Source organism: Lepidochelys olivacea (genome assembly GCF_965140295.1).
Source record: "Lepidochelys olivacea isolate rLepOli2 genome assembly, chromosome: 18".
Classification (NCBI taxonomy): Eukaryota; Metazoa; Chordata; order Testudines; family Cheloniidae; genus Lepidochelys; species Lepidochelys olivacea.
In genome coordinates, this window is record NC_140428.1 from 28,891,020 (window position 1) to 28,904,715 (window position 13,696).

Sequence of the window (13,696 nt, forward strand, 5' to 3'; positions counted from 1 at the left end):
CTGGAGAAAGTTCCTTACTCTCTTGAAGTTTGTATTCATAAAGATTTCCTTTAAAAACCCCAGCACGCTGTGTAAATTCAGTCTGAAGGCATCTGCAAACTTCCCCTGGGATGTAACTTTAGCCAAATCATACTCTAATGACATGAGTTTACTGGCTATCGCATGTTCCTTTCCACTCATTTTTAAAGCACAACATTGGGTTTCTCTGCATTGTTTTTATTGCAGGATATTTTAAAAACTCATTTTGGCTAGAACCCTAAAAACATCCTGTCTCTTCTGAGCAGCTGGATAAAATTTTGCTATGGATGGAATATTTTCTAACAAGAACAAATCACATTAAGTTTACCATCTGCACTCTATACATTCTAAAATGGTTGTAAAAATCAAGGCTACTAGAAAAAAAGATTTTGATTTCATTACTTGTTTTTGAATGTGCAGTTTCTCTGCTCACTGAGGGAGCTGCATAATTATAGATTAATGCTGACATTAATCATGCCCCTCTGAGCTGGAATTTTGAGAAGCTGGTATTTCAGCCGTTATGTAATTTTCTGAAATTCCCCACCAGCTCAGACCTGAAGAGCTTTGTGTGTCTCAAAAGCTTGTCCCTCTCACCAACAGAAGTTGGTCCAGTAAAAGATATTACCTCCCCCACCTTGTCTCTCTACCAGTTCAGAGTAAGATATGAAGGGCTCACGACCAACACTTATACACTGTAAAGAAACTGGATCCCTCCAACTTTGGGATTCCATTTCACTTACAGACCAACAACAACATAGGCCAACTACTTTTACAAATGAGCTAACAATAAGCTTGGGAACCTTAAACTCAACTGGGCTAGACACTAAAAATCATGGTATTAATAAAGACACTGGATTTATTGCATATTACACAACAATCTGTAACCCACTAGCCTCCCTTTTTGTCCTGTGGCTGCAGGGTTAACCCTGAATGACCCCTAAGAATGTGTTAACTACCCATGCTAAACAATCTGTTCCACCTTGCATGTAGCACTGATGCTGGGAGTACCCTTCCCAGACCTGAAGAAGAGCTCTGTGTGGCTCAAAAGCCTGTCTCGTTCATGAACAGAAGCTGGTCCAACACAAGATATTACCTCACCCACTGCTGCAAATTAATGGTGCAAATATCCAGCACTCATTTCCAAAGTAACAGAAGGCAGAATTCAGAGTAACAACTGTGTTAGTCTGTATTCGCAAAAAGAAAAGGAGGACTTGTGGCACCTTAGAGACTAACCAATTTATCTGAGCATGAGCTTTCGTGAGCTACAGCTCACTTCATTGGATGCATCCATATGGATGAATATCACCTACTCCCTTCACCCCTATACCAGGTTGGACAGTCAATGAGCTTATACATCGTTTTATGTCAGCAAATCAGATTTTGGTAAAAATGTGGGTCCTGAAGTGACAACTCAAAATCTCAGTTATCCCAAACAACAACAAAGTCTGCAACTTGGTGGGGACTGGTCACACTGAGGCCTTGACAGCCTGTGCAGCAATAAAGAATATCCAGGGTTGTCAATTTTAGACAGCAAAGGTGAGTGTTAAGCAGACACAGAATTTCACTGATTCTGACTGAATACGTACTTCATGGTGCATTTAGCAGTGTCATTTATTTAGATAATTTGTAACAAAACTGCACAATGTCAGGCGTTCGTTTCCTTTAGTTTAGCACTGGCAGGGAGTACCTGCTGTGTGCAAGATGGGAACCGAACCGCATGAACTAAATGTTAAGTCGTCTAGGGAGCCCATACCAAGCTCATACCGCAGATATTCTGCTTGCTTTTAAACCCACATGTGCTGCTCCATTCAAGCAGATTGGGTTGCATGCATGTAAATGAGAGGGAAACCGGCTCATTTAGTCTTTTTCTGCGGCATGCTTTCACCTCAGGTCAAGAAATGCTGCAAGCCTGACTCCCCACACGGCAAGGGGGAAACAACTTCATAAATGCTTATGTAAGCCCAAGTGCCCAAAAGGTGGGGGGGCCTGTCTGAACAGAACGCCCACAGAGCTCTGCCTCCAGCATCCATATCCCTAGAACCGGAACTTGCCGACAGGAGTACTGCAGTGTGGTCGGGAGACTAGGTTTCCTCGTTGACTATTTTTATAAACAGGAAACACACCAGGAACACGAGACACAAGTTAATTTGATAACTATGGTTAATGAAGTTCTCTTTTCTCAAGTAGATAAATCATATATTGTCTGCCTGAAACATTTCTATGAACTGTTTTTATCTGACAACAAGTAGTCAGAATGACCATTACCGCTCCTTGTGACAGGGACGCCATCCCTACGCATGTATAGATTACCTATTATGGCCTTGGAATCCAATGGAGTGGGATAATATTTCAAGATGAACATTTTGGCTCAGTTTTACCAAATCAAATCCACTGGGACCAGTCTAGCAGCTAGGGCGCAGCACCAGACTGATTTCTCCAACCCGGTCTGCCTGTCTCAGTCTCGTTTCTCTGGCCACAGACTGGGCTTTCCCTTCACTTGGCTCCCTAGCAACCAGACACAGGTGTCATGACGGTGCTTCAATGCAACACTAAGAACGTCCAAAACATTTAAGGAGCGGCTTATCCCCTTATGCTTAGGGCTGGTCCTTTACCTTTTTTGATCTTCTCATGGAAGTTAATAGCATCCACAGAAGCTGTGACAATGTTGGTCTTACAATGGCGAGCAGCTACAATGCCAGCTACCTCATCCATTAACTTCATAGTGACACCTGCAAGGGGAGAATTACAGATTAGTGATCAAACTGAAGACAGGGTGACATTCCTTGACTCAAGGTTCTTCTGAAAAACAACAGCAAGATACATTTCAAAGAGGACAAATTGTAAATGAAGAGTTAGCTACTGCCATGGTTTCCTGCACTCTGAACGGGCATTCACTCTACCCCCATTCTGCAGGAGGCTAAACTCACTCGAGTGGAGGGGGTCGTCTCTCTGGGGCACAAAGGGCAGCAGACTGCGCTCCCCTCTCCACTGAGATGCTGGGAAAAGCTGACCAGGGTTGGGTTTGGGTTTGGTTTGAAATGAGGAAGATGTGAGCAACAGAAATTCCACTAACTAAACTTTTACAGTCTGTCCTCCAAAGAGGCCAACATACACTTGGCTTTGGGACTATACTCACTAGCATCTCTGCATCGTTTATTAAGAGACTACTGTACCAACTAGACACTTCACAGAAGTAACCGACTGGCATGGCCCCTGCCCACAGGCACTTAAATTGTCAGTGTAGCCACGAAGCAATGTGTATGGTTGACAAACCCTAGAAAGGATGGATTGACAAGGAATCAGGATAACAGGAATACACCCCCACAGCCAGCCAGCCAGCCTGAAGGCACAGGTACATTATAATAAATATCTATAAACTGCGTCACTGACCCCTTTATTGCAGGCATCCCACAAGGCATGACTGTCCAAGAGGGATTCAAATGAAAGGATGGTACTGGGTTGTGAAGCAGGTCAGCAAGGGCATTCCACAGCCGGTTATACTCTGCATGTAGCGCATGTCTGCACTAAAAACTTAAGTTAGCCTAAGTTGACTTACAGCCACCACAGCAATTACTGCGTGGTTCACGTCCACACTACCCTCCTGTCGCTGCTGCACTTCCATTGACTTAGAGGGGCGGTGTAGGGGCTGCCCTGAGGCTCCTGGCTTCCTGCCAGGCTGTTGCCTGGGCTCCCTGGCCCCCGCCAGGAGAACTGCAGCCGCTGGGGTTCTCTGCTCCTGTCCCCACGAGCCCAGCAGCCACCCAGCAGGGACCAGAGAGGGGCAGCCATGCTCCTGGCAGGGAGCAGAGAACCCTGGCAGCTGCGGTGCTCCCGTTGAGGAGCTAAGAGCCTCGGGGGACAGGCCCCAGGCTCCCAGTCGGGAGCCTCAGTGTGTCTGGGTTCCCAAGGGGAACGGGGAGCTAGGCCCCTGGGAGGCAGCCCAGCTGGGAGGGAGGAGCCTGGGGGCAGACTGGCTCTAGCTGGAGCCCCTGCCCCACCAGGCTTTCTTATCAATTTCACAGCTCTAGTATGGAGCCATGAAATTGACAAGAATGACAGCCCACAGCCAATGTAAGTATCCCGCAGTGTCTACCCAGCCACTGCATCGCCCTCCTACATCGACATAAGCCTTACACCTCTTGTGGAGATGGAGTTATGTCAGTTTAATAGGGCGCTTACATCAGAGGGAGCAAGGCTGCAGTGTAGACACTGACATAATTAGGTTGAAGTAAGTTGCCTTTTGTCGACCTAACACTGTAGGGCAGATCAAGCTTAGACTTCATTACTAAGCAGTTCAAGCTTTAAGGTCTCATGTGGCATAGTTGTATACTGCTCCCCAGTTATCAGAAATCTAATATGTTAAGAACACAGTCTCTGTTGCCTTTCACGGGCTGAAGGATTGTTCATTACACTCGCAAAAAACAAGTGAAGGAAGCACTGATCATTTGCTTGTCTACCCAATGTTTAGCCATTTCAGACACCTTATTACGTAGCCTTTTGGCCTGACAACACGGCTTATAACAGCAACAGAGTCTGTGATTGAAAAGAACAGAGATGCAAAGGAGACCCCACCCTGCTAATGGATTACAGTTTATTTTATTAATTCAACTCGTATCAAATGTGACCTGTAGAGCTCCATTCTGTGGTGATAAAGGCAGACCACCACCCAGCTTCTCTAAGCACTGCTCCGATGTCTGCATACACCAGGGATATTCAGAAGCAAATGGTCTGTCCTAGAATATGCTACAAGGACATACAGTCTTTAAATCATAAATTGCAGGTTTCACAGCCATCAATTGCTAAAAATACTGTCGCGGTTTTGTTAAAAGGCACTGAGGCAAAAAAAAAAAAAAAGCAGTACTGAGCACCCTGAAATATATTTAGCACAGTCTTCAATCAAAGGTAACCTGCACTTCACCTCAAAAGCTCTTATTCCCACTATACCCAATGGATGCGAAAATGAAACTATCAATCTGCTGTTTATCTGCAAGTCGGGTAATTTATGCCTTTTACTTCATGTTTTCACACAATCAGATGACAGATTTGTGACCCAGTTGTACAGTACTGCAAAGAACGGGCAGAGAAAATTTTTCAGGTAATCCAAGCTGAATCTTCGAGTCACTGCCAGCAGAATAACCATGTGAACCAAATGACAGACAGAAAGATGGACCAATAAACATGGAGGATCTTTGTCTAAGGTATTTTGTGAGAGTCAGCACTGTACTGCATGCTCATTTTGGGATAAAACTACAAAACAACCGGAAACTTAAGGGCGCAATCCTTTTGCCAGAGACCAATTACCAATGGTCACGGCTGTTCTCTGCTTTGGACACGGACACACTGGCATCCTCCGACTCTGGGGACAGAGGATAAGGAATTATTTGTATTACCCTGATCCCACTGAGCTAGGCCCTGTAGAAACACCTGCAGAGATCTCCTGACCTGAAAAGCTTGCTGTCTCACAACTGAATGGTTTATGATGATAGAATGGAACAACAGCTAGCAATGCACAACTGTTTGAAGTGCAAACTCCCCTAACCTTACAGGGAATTCAGCAGAACTGCTCAGTTTTCTGCTGTCCAGTCTATACTAATAGAGAGGGAAATCAAGTAATGAAGTAAAATGAACTGTACCTTTTCAGACATCACGCCCCCGCCCCGACACGCCTACCCCCAATCCCAGTGCTCCTCATGCTCAGTTCCAGGACATTTCTTCCTTCCTGCAGATGCTGACTGCTCTGCAACCACTTACAGTCTTTCCAGATGCTGGTGCTTAAAATAAATTGTTCCCAATGGATTTCTACCAAAATTCCATTCCTGCTCATTTAATTTCATCCAACACATCCCTTCCACTAGGAAGCTTTTCAAACACACCACGCCCAGGAAAGGCCTAACAGCGTTTCCACTAAAAGAAGGTTGCCACTGGTGGCTGAGACTCCTGCACATTGAAGGAGTTGCAGAACCAAACTCTGGGGCACCAAGCTCAGATCCTTAGGTCTCTCTTTTAACCTCATTCCCTTGAGAATTCCCTCAATTCCCCATCTGTAACATGAGGCTAATACCACCCCCTCGCCTCATGGTGGTGTTGTGAAGGTAAGAGTTTGCCAAGAACTCAGATACTAGAATGATGAGTGCCATACAAAAAACCCTTGATGAAACTGATAATTCTGACTTCAGAGCAGGGCTTGAATACTACACAATAAATAAGGTGCGCACACTGAATCATGAGGATAAAACAAGATACTGAATACCTGCTCACTGGAGTAAGCACCATCCACCCTGTGCACTTAGTGAGGGAACCTTAATCCTTGCAGCTCCTAAATTGTGAGTGCTTGATCGTGTAAGCTTAATACCGTTCTTTTAACCATTTTTGCATCAGATTTCGTGGATTTTTTTAAAAAGCAAACCGGAAAAAAAAAAATTCCTTCATGTGGAATCATACCGACACACCCACACGGCTCATCAGCAGGGTGGGAACCTATAGATCCACTGCACAGACCTCTGCCACCTGAACTGAGTAACTGATAGCAGTAGTAGGCTGTCACCCCCTTTGTGTACCAGCACTACTGGGAGAGGAGACACTGCCACTGGGTCTCACAGATATTTTTAATAGCAGAGGAATGGAGACACTCAGGAGTTTTGGGTTCCATTTCAGGCTCTAGTGGGGAATGTGCTCTAGGACACAGACTTCTGCCCTTTCCTGCCAAGCTTGATCCCTCCTGCACCCTCCCCTCAAACGTCTCCAGTCTCTTCCCCACCCCCAGCTCCTTGCGCCAGTCCCATTCTCCTTGCCTACCCAGTCCCAGGCCTCCACTCCCAGCTCCCGGCCCAATCGGTCTCTCCTTTCCCCTCCCCTCTAATCCAACACTTCCTCCCCAGGCTTCTCATTCACTCAGTATCCCCTAAGCACACCCCCAGCTCCTCCCTTCTGGCTCCTTGCTTCAGACTTTGCCCAGCCAGTCCCAATTCCCCCCAACTCACAGGGGGACATTCAGCCTGGGGCACACACAGGGCATGCCAAATTTCAGCCCAAACAGCTACAGTTTGCTCAAAAGTTATAAGCACCTGGAAACAGAGTCTTGTAATGGAAGGTGTCAGGCAACATTGAGAGGCAGTGGTACCAGCCCCTTCTCTAGCAGAAACCTGCTGCCACCCTATCTGTACTAACAGTGCAGCAGGTACGAGACACTTCCTACAACCCACTTCCCACAGATTAAGGCATTTAAAGCACGTTCCCCCTTCTTTCGAGAAATGAGCGCTAAAGTAATAGTGAAGTCGGACCATTCATTCTTCACGGCAGTCTGGATGTCTGGTGAAGGGAACTCACCTTCTGTGGATAAGCAAGCTGTTTTATACAGGCTGCATTTATCATATTCTATTGTATGTAAGATGCTATAAATAGCTTAAAGATTCACTAACACAAGGCAAGTCTGCCAAGTACAGTTTATTAAATATGTCATTTTATTCCACTGAGATTTAGCCCTGCTTGGCCTAAAGCAGAGCACACTGTAAGATTCCACTGACAGAATATCTAACGGTTACTAAAAATAGCACAGCGCTGCAAGCATGCGAAAACGGTGACATCTTCTCCAGCTCCTTTTACTGCTTCAAAGCACAGGATATGAGCTATAAAGTAATAAAATTGCATTTTTCTTCAAACAATAGTTTTTCTACCAAATATGGACAGTTCAGGGAGTAACATGGAGGTTTAACACCTTTATTTCCCCACCTCAGTATCTGCAAGCTTCTCAGCAGCGCCGCTGGAACAATTTGTATAGTGGAGATGCTGAAAGCCACTGAACCTGTAAATCCTGTATATAATGGAAACCACTTCAAGCCAGGGGATGCAGCAGTGCCCCCAGCACCCTAGTTCCAGCACCTATGCTTCTCAGAACAAACAATATTAATCCACGTTCCTGACAGCATTGTGGGGATCTTTGACTAAGTGCGGAGCAGAAGTATTTGTGCCATTCCTCTTCTAGTCAATGAGAAATTCATAGGAGAACTCTCAGTATCTCTGATTAAGCACTAGACCAAGATTCTGAGAGAAACCCAGAATTTACTGTACGCTCTGTACCATAAGTGCTGCTATGTGAACTGTAAATGTGTGTGCAGCTGTAGATGTTTTAATCTGTTTTCCTATTTTGTTACGCACATTTGTAGAATGCTTTGGGATCCTGCATATCGGAAGGTGATGTGTACAGCTACACAAAGCCACACATTGATCTATGAGCAGTCCCAGGATAGACAAAGATTTTCCCCCAAGGCCAATATTCTTTTGCCCCAAAAATCTCTCTGCACTTTGGATTATGGAACCAGAAACCCAATATTATATTCCGCCCTCCTTCATACAAACAAAATCCAGAAAGGTACTAAACTACTTGCATCTCTGAATTTGACCCAAAGTGGAAGAGCTCTCCTTTTACATCCAAATTCAATTACATTCTCTATACCCACTGCTCTCATTACAACTGTCAAACCTGGTTAGAGCAGAAAATGCCATATCAAGAAACGGAGACAAAGAAAATATTCTTATAAAATAAACAATCCCTCGCTATTTTTCATGTCTTCATTCTGGATCTTTGGCTTATGCTGCACCCTCTGTTAGTGCCAGAGGGTTGAGGGGTGTAGGCTGGATGTTACCTACGCTTTTGTCCACTGCAGTTGGTATTGATCTGACCTTTTTACAGTGTATTTGGGAACTCTCATCTACTTTCCCTTTCTGTACACACCTCTTTCCAGGTTCACACTGTAAATCCTTGCCATTTTCTTATTTCTCAGACAATGGATGCTGCCAACCAGGGGAACATTACTTCAGCAAATTACAGTAATTGCATGTTCTGTATTTATAATCTGAGATTTGCAACTTAAAAGATAACATAATTGTAGGATTTACATTACTCAAATGTTCACTTTGTTCTTTCCCACATTAAAAAAAGCAGCCGTGCTTGGCCTAAATGTGAATCCAAACATCTGGTACTGCAGATATTTTTGAATGTAACATTTAACTGTCTGTGGATCTTAAATTGACAGCATGTTGACTATCTTTGAAAACATTGTTAAAAATAGATCCTTAAAACAACTTTTCAAAGGCATCTGATGTATGACTAGGTCATGTTTTTCTCCAAACAGGAGCTACTGGAGCGTTCTGAACTCATGAGCAATGCCTAACCTTAATTGGCCAACACAGTGAAGAAAATCTTCCCCTTTTACCTTTTACTTATCAAAAGTTGGGTAACTGATGAATTGGGAAGAGTGTGCCTGTATTATCTGTATTCTAGCAGTGCTTAGTCATTCCAGTCCTGGCCCTACAGTCCATGCTGCCAGGTGTTGTACAGACAGCACACAGTCTTGGTGTCAGATAGGAAGACAACACAGATGAATGGAGTGGGGGAAAAAGAGGTAACAGTGAACAGAGCTTAGTGGGGAGGAAGAGGGAGAAGTCTCAGCTCAGCACTTGCCAAAACAAATGCCAGATGGGAGTGATTTGGAGGCATTATGCCAGGGGTAGGTTTCAAGGAGAGAGAACGATCTAACAGTAAGCATTATAAGACTAAAGAGTAGGACTGGGAGAGGAGAGTATTTCATTTATTTTATTCCATTTTTGATTGAAGGGTTTAGTTTTTTTTAATTAATAGCCTGATCCAAAGCCCACTGAAGTCAAGAGGAACACTCCTGTTCATGTTAAAGGGGTTTGGATCAGGCCATAGAGTAGGGAACAGCATGCAAAAAACCAAAATACCTGCCCCTGATTCTAACACTACACACCAAAAGGATTTCAGATTACTTTAAGGCACCCAAAGTGCCTTCTAGGCTTTTAATGGGTGAGTTAAATAAGCCCCTCTGAATTGGGGCTAAAAGTTTATAAAAAATGTAATTATATTTTATATATAGATATTTTTAAAGTTATCAAAATATCTGTATCAAAAGACTTCTTGTGAATTATATATAATTCACAAGAAGTCTTTTCTAGCATATTCTCACTGCTTGCATCTAGGGGGAATACTGCAGCACGTTTGTACCTGTATTTTACAATTAGGAGCCTCGCTGCACTTCTCTATAAAAGGCTAAGTGGTGCCTGTTCGTGCCATTAGCAAGCTGAAGATTTCTACTGCTACAGAGAGGCCACCCCACCAAACAACGGTTGGCAAGAGTGGGACTTGGGATTTCACTCAAATGCTGAATATCTAGATTAATTTATTCCAGGTTCTCTCTCTCCCCTCCCCCCCCCCAAACACACCCCTCCTCACAACAGGAGCTGCCATCACAAGATGGATTGCTAGATTGACTTAGTTGCATTTTGGTAAGTGCCTCCTTAAACTCAAACTGCCAGTCTGTAACTGGTTACACTGATACCCCCATTCTACACTTGTTACAGCAATGGTACAGTTGGGAGATTATTTTACCTTTCTTCAATAGCAGACCACCACAGTGGTTAGAGCTGGACTAAACCCAAGCTCTGACTTACTCTGTAAATACCATCTGATTCTGCTTGAAGTGTATTATACTACTTGTCACTATGCAGTGTCACTGCCATTTGCTGTGCATGATATTCACTGTCCATCCTCTTAACTTACTTTTAAGGGAGATTTGGGGGTGGGGAGACTTTGCTGAGTTTTCCTTAAACCCAGAATAATCAGGAGAAGCATATTGATTTAGGCACCAAAGAGCTGTCAAGTGCTGACAAAGCTTTGGGCAGGAAAGCATTCTGTTGGGGAGAATAGAGACACGGTAATGCAGTTTTTACTTCCAGGAGATACGGAAGTATCCTTGTCTTCAGGCTTCCCACGCATCCATAAAATGCACCAGAACTCAGTACCTCTGGAATGAAATATCAAGCCAGACACACTAAGGCCTTATTCAAGCAGCAAGGACATTCACTATGTGAGTTTAATTAAAATGGCTAACAAGGAGTCAAAGCCCAACAAATACTTATACATGAAAGCTTCCAGTGAAACAGGTGGCCCAGAGACAATACATATGCATGAAGTGTTAGCTGGTTAAACAGAGGATATTGTGTCTCAAGAACTGATCACACACACCACACTGTTCAAGAAGAGTCTCCTGCACCAGATGAGACAGAAATGCCAAACTCTGCATATGCAGCCACTGAAGAAACCTATTAAGGAAATATGATTGAAATAAGCAATTGGGTGGATTGCTGAGACTCACTGCCACTGGTCAAGTGGTCCACGGCAAGTGTGTAATAGAGTCTGTCTACTGTGCTAGACAGGTGTCCATGTGCCACAAAAGCCACCCTCACAACTGTCACCAGAGGTGGCTCTTGAATTCAGGCTCTCCCAGCGTAGCTTGCAAGGATGAAGAGGGGTGTCATAATGATGAATGGCTTAGCACTACAGCTGTTTGCTTGCATCCCATCCTGTACACTGGAGTTCCAGTTATGAATTCGCTCCACTTCTCATGCCAAGTGATTTAAGTTCTCTCCCACAGAAACACCAGTGTTACGGGTATAGTTACTGATAGCAGCAGCAATGCACATGTCCTAGTTGTGGGAGAAGCAGATCCCCTATCCCACATTCTGGTTCTCATCTAACTAATCTCCTTGATCAGTCAGAACAGGCTTCATTTCCATAGCACAAGGATTGCTCTGGAGAGGGAGATAACAGTTTAGTACAGACTAGCTCTGAAAGAGACATATGTGCACGTCTCTGCTTTTCCACGTTAGCCATTATTGCTAGCCTGTCAGAGACAAATGAAATCACATTAACCCTGATTTAGAAGAGGGCTTTAAATGCAGCATCCCATTACTCTTTAGCTAAAGCCAATTAATCACACCCCCAAAGGGCCCATCAAGTCCCTTGTTCAAATCACAACAGCTACTTACTATTACCAGCTACACACAGAAATCTCAGCCAGTGCCTGTATGCAAGCAGCTCTGTGTAAAATGGAGACACTGACACTTGCAGGCCAACAATGGCTGCATAGAGACAAGTGTTCCAAAGCTGAGCTTTGTGACGTAAAGCATTTACACAGTTTATGGGACGTCACTGACACCCAATACTTACTGTTCAGCCTCTTCAACCCCATCAAGGTTGGGGAAGGTCAGCATTATAAGACTGGACCCTTATTACATAGAAGTCTACATTGACTTCTTCTGTGTAGTGCAAAGCACCCAGCATACTGACCAACAAGAAATGGGTCAGCAGACCCCGCTTCTTCGTACCTGACAGGCCTTACTCTTTCCCTGATCACCATCAGCCCGCTCTCTTTTGACACTGTTAAGGAAGCTGTACCTGCTGGAGCCAGCACTTCCTCCCTTTGATTTCTAACAAAGTGGACTCTGATGGGGTCTGGCCAGAATCTCAGCCACTCCCTATAGACATGGAATTTCCTTCTTCTAGGTGCTGGTGGAGTAAAAAGGAGATGTGTCCTGTCTGAAGGGGGCCAAAGGGCTTTATGCAGCAGTTTCTCCTCATGAGCAGGCTCCAAACACCAACAACAGGCAGGAATCTGCCTCGTCCGAGGGACTAGCAATGAGAGAGACTTAACTCAGCTAGTCCATCTGCATGTAACTCCTCCCCTTTGCCCAAAGGAAGGCTATTTCCTACAGTGCATTGGCTCGAGTTAGACCATCAAAGCAGCTAAAAAGTCAAAGTGGCCCCAATCCCTGGTAATGATGTAAACCTTCCACTAGGCTGCCAAGAGATTGGGACTGCCTAAGCAGCAGGCTAGAACCCGTGTTTGCTGAGAAAGCATTTGGAAAGCAAGGTTCAATTTGTCATCGCTGTTACGGTTGAAATGTTCTTCAGGGATCTGGCCCCTGAATAACCCCCCGAAGGCAGGGGCTTAATGCACAGCAGAGTATTAGTCACTGTAACGAGGATGGCAGAATTCGGCTTCAAGTTTTGCTCTTTTCAGGGTTCCCTTTCCCCCTTGCTGACTACACACAACACAATCATATTAAAATTATCCACAGGCAACAGATCATGTGAGGCCTCAACGGGAAATCAATATCTGTAATAAGCCTGGGAGACAAAAGCAACCAAAAGCAACTAGACTAACTCTGCCCAAGTTTAACTCTACTCCAAAGTCACCGTGCAGGGCTATCAACTCAAAGAAGCCTGGCAGCCTTCAAGCTATGCCTGCCCTATTAGAATTAATGTGATAAAAAGCTGCCCCTCTAGGAGCATCCCCTTTACTTTCCCCACTTCCCCCCCACCCTCCAAGGGTTCAGTGTGCAGCAAGCTCCCTGTGGAGGAAGCCATTCCACTGTGCTCAGCATGTCCGCCAGGGAGGTAAGGTCATTTAACCAGTATGCATTCTTCCCTTCAAACCTCCGAACTGAACCAACTGTTGGCATGGAGTTCTCCGTCACCATTGGCTGAAGAATAACCCGAGACCCGGTGCTGCACAGCCATAAGGCTGTCCCCAAACCAGTCCACCACGCACAGCTGAAGTAGCTGTTCTAGACTGTTTTGGGGGGTGGACAGAGGTAGGATGTTGCCAAGCTGTGTTACATCCTGAAGCAAGCAGCCACACAATAAACAGGGCTTTTAAAGGGGACCCTGACCGGCCTTCCCTTAAATGCCAACATAGTCACTTTATAGGAAGTGCTTGTGTTCCCCAGACTGTTTTAATTACATAATCCCAGGCAGCAGAGGAATGCTTGGTAATGACGAGTTACTATAGTAATCACTCATTTTATTAGCATCACAAAT

The 13,696-nt window shown here is 44.7% G+C and overlaps 1 protein-coding gene across 2 annotated transcripts in view; it reads right to left on the reverse strand.

Moving 5' to 3' along the window:
- ACOT7 (acyl-CoA thioesterase 7) overlaps positions 1-13,696 on the reverse strand; it is a 107,709-nt gene that overhangs the window by 31,728 nt on the left and 62,285 nt on the right. For both annotated transcript variants that reach the window (XM_084651615.1, XM_084651614.1), the window contains one exon: positions 2,631-2,747. In XM_084651615.1, the coding sequence (XP_084507741.1) occupies positions 2,631-2,747 (117 nt within the window). The remainder of the gene's footprint in view (positions 1-2,630; positions 2,748-13,696) is intronic.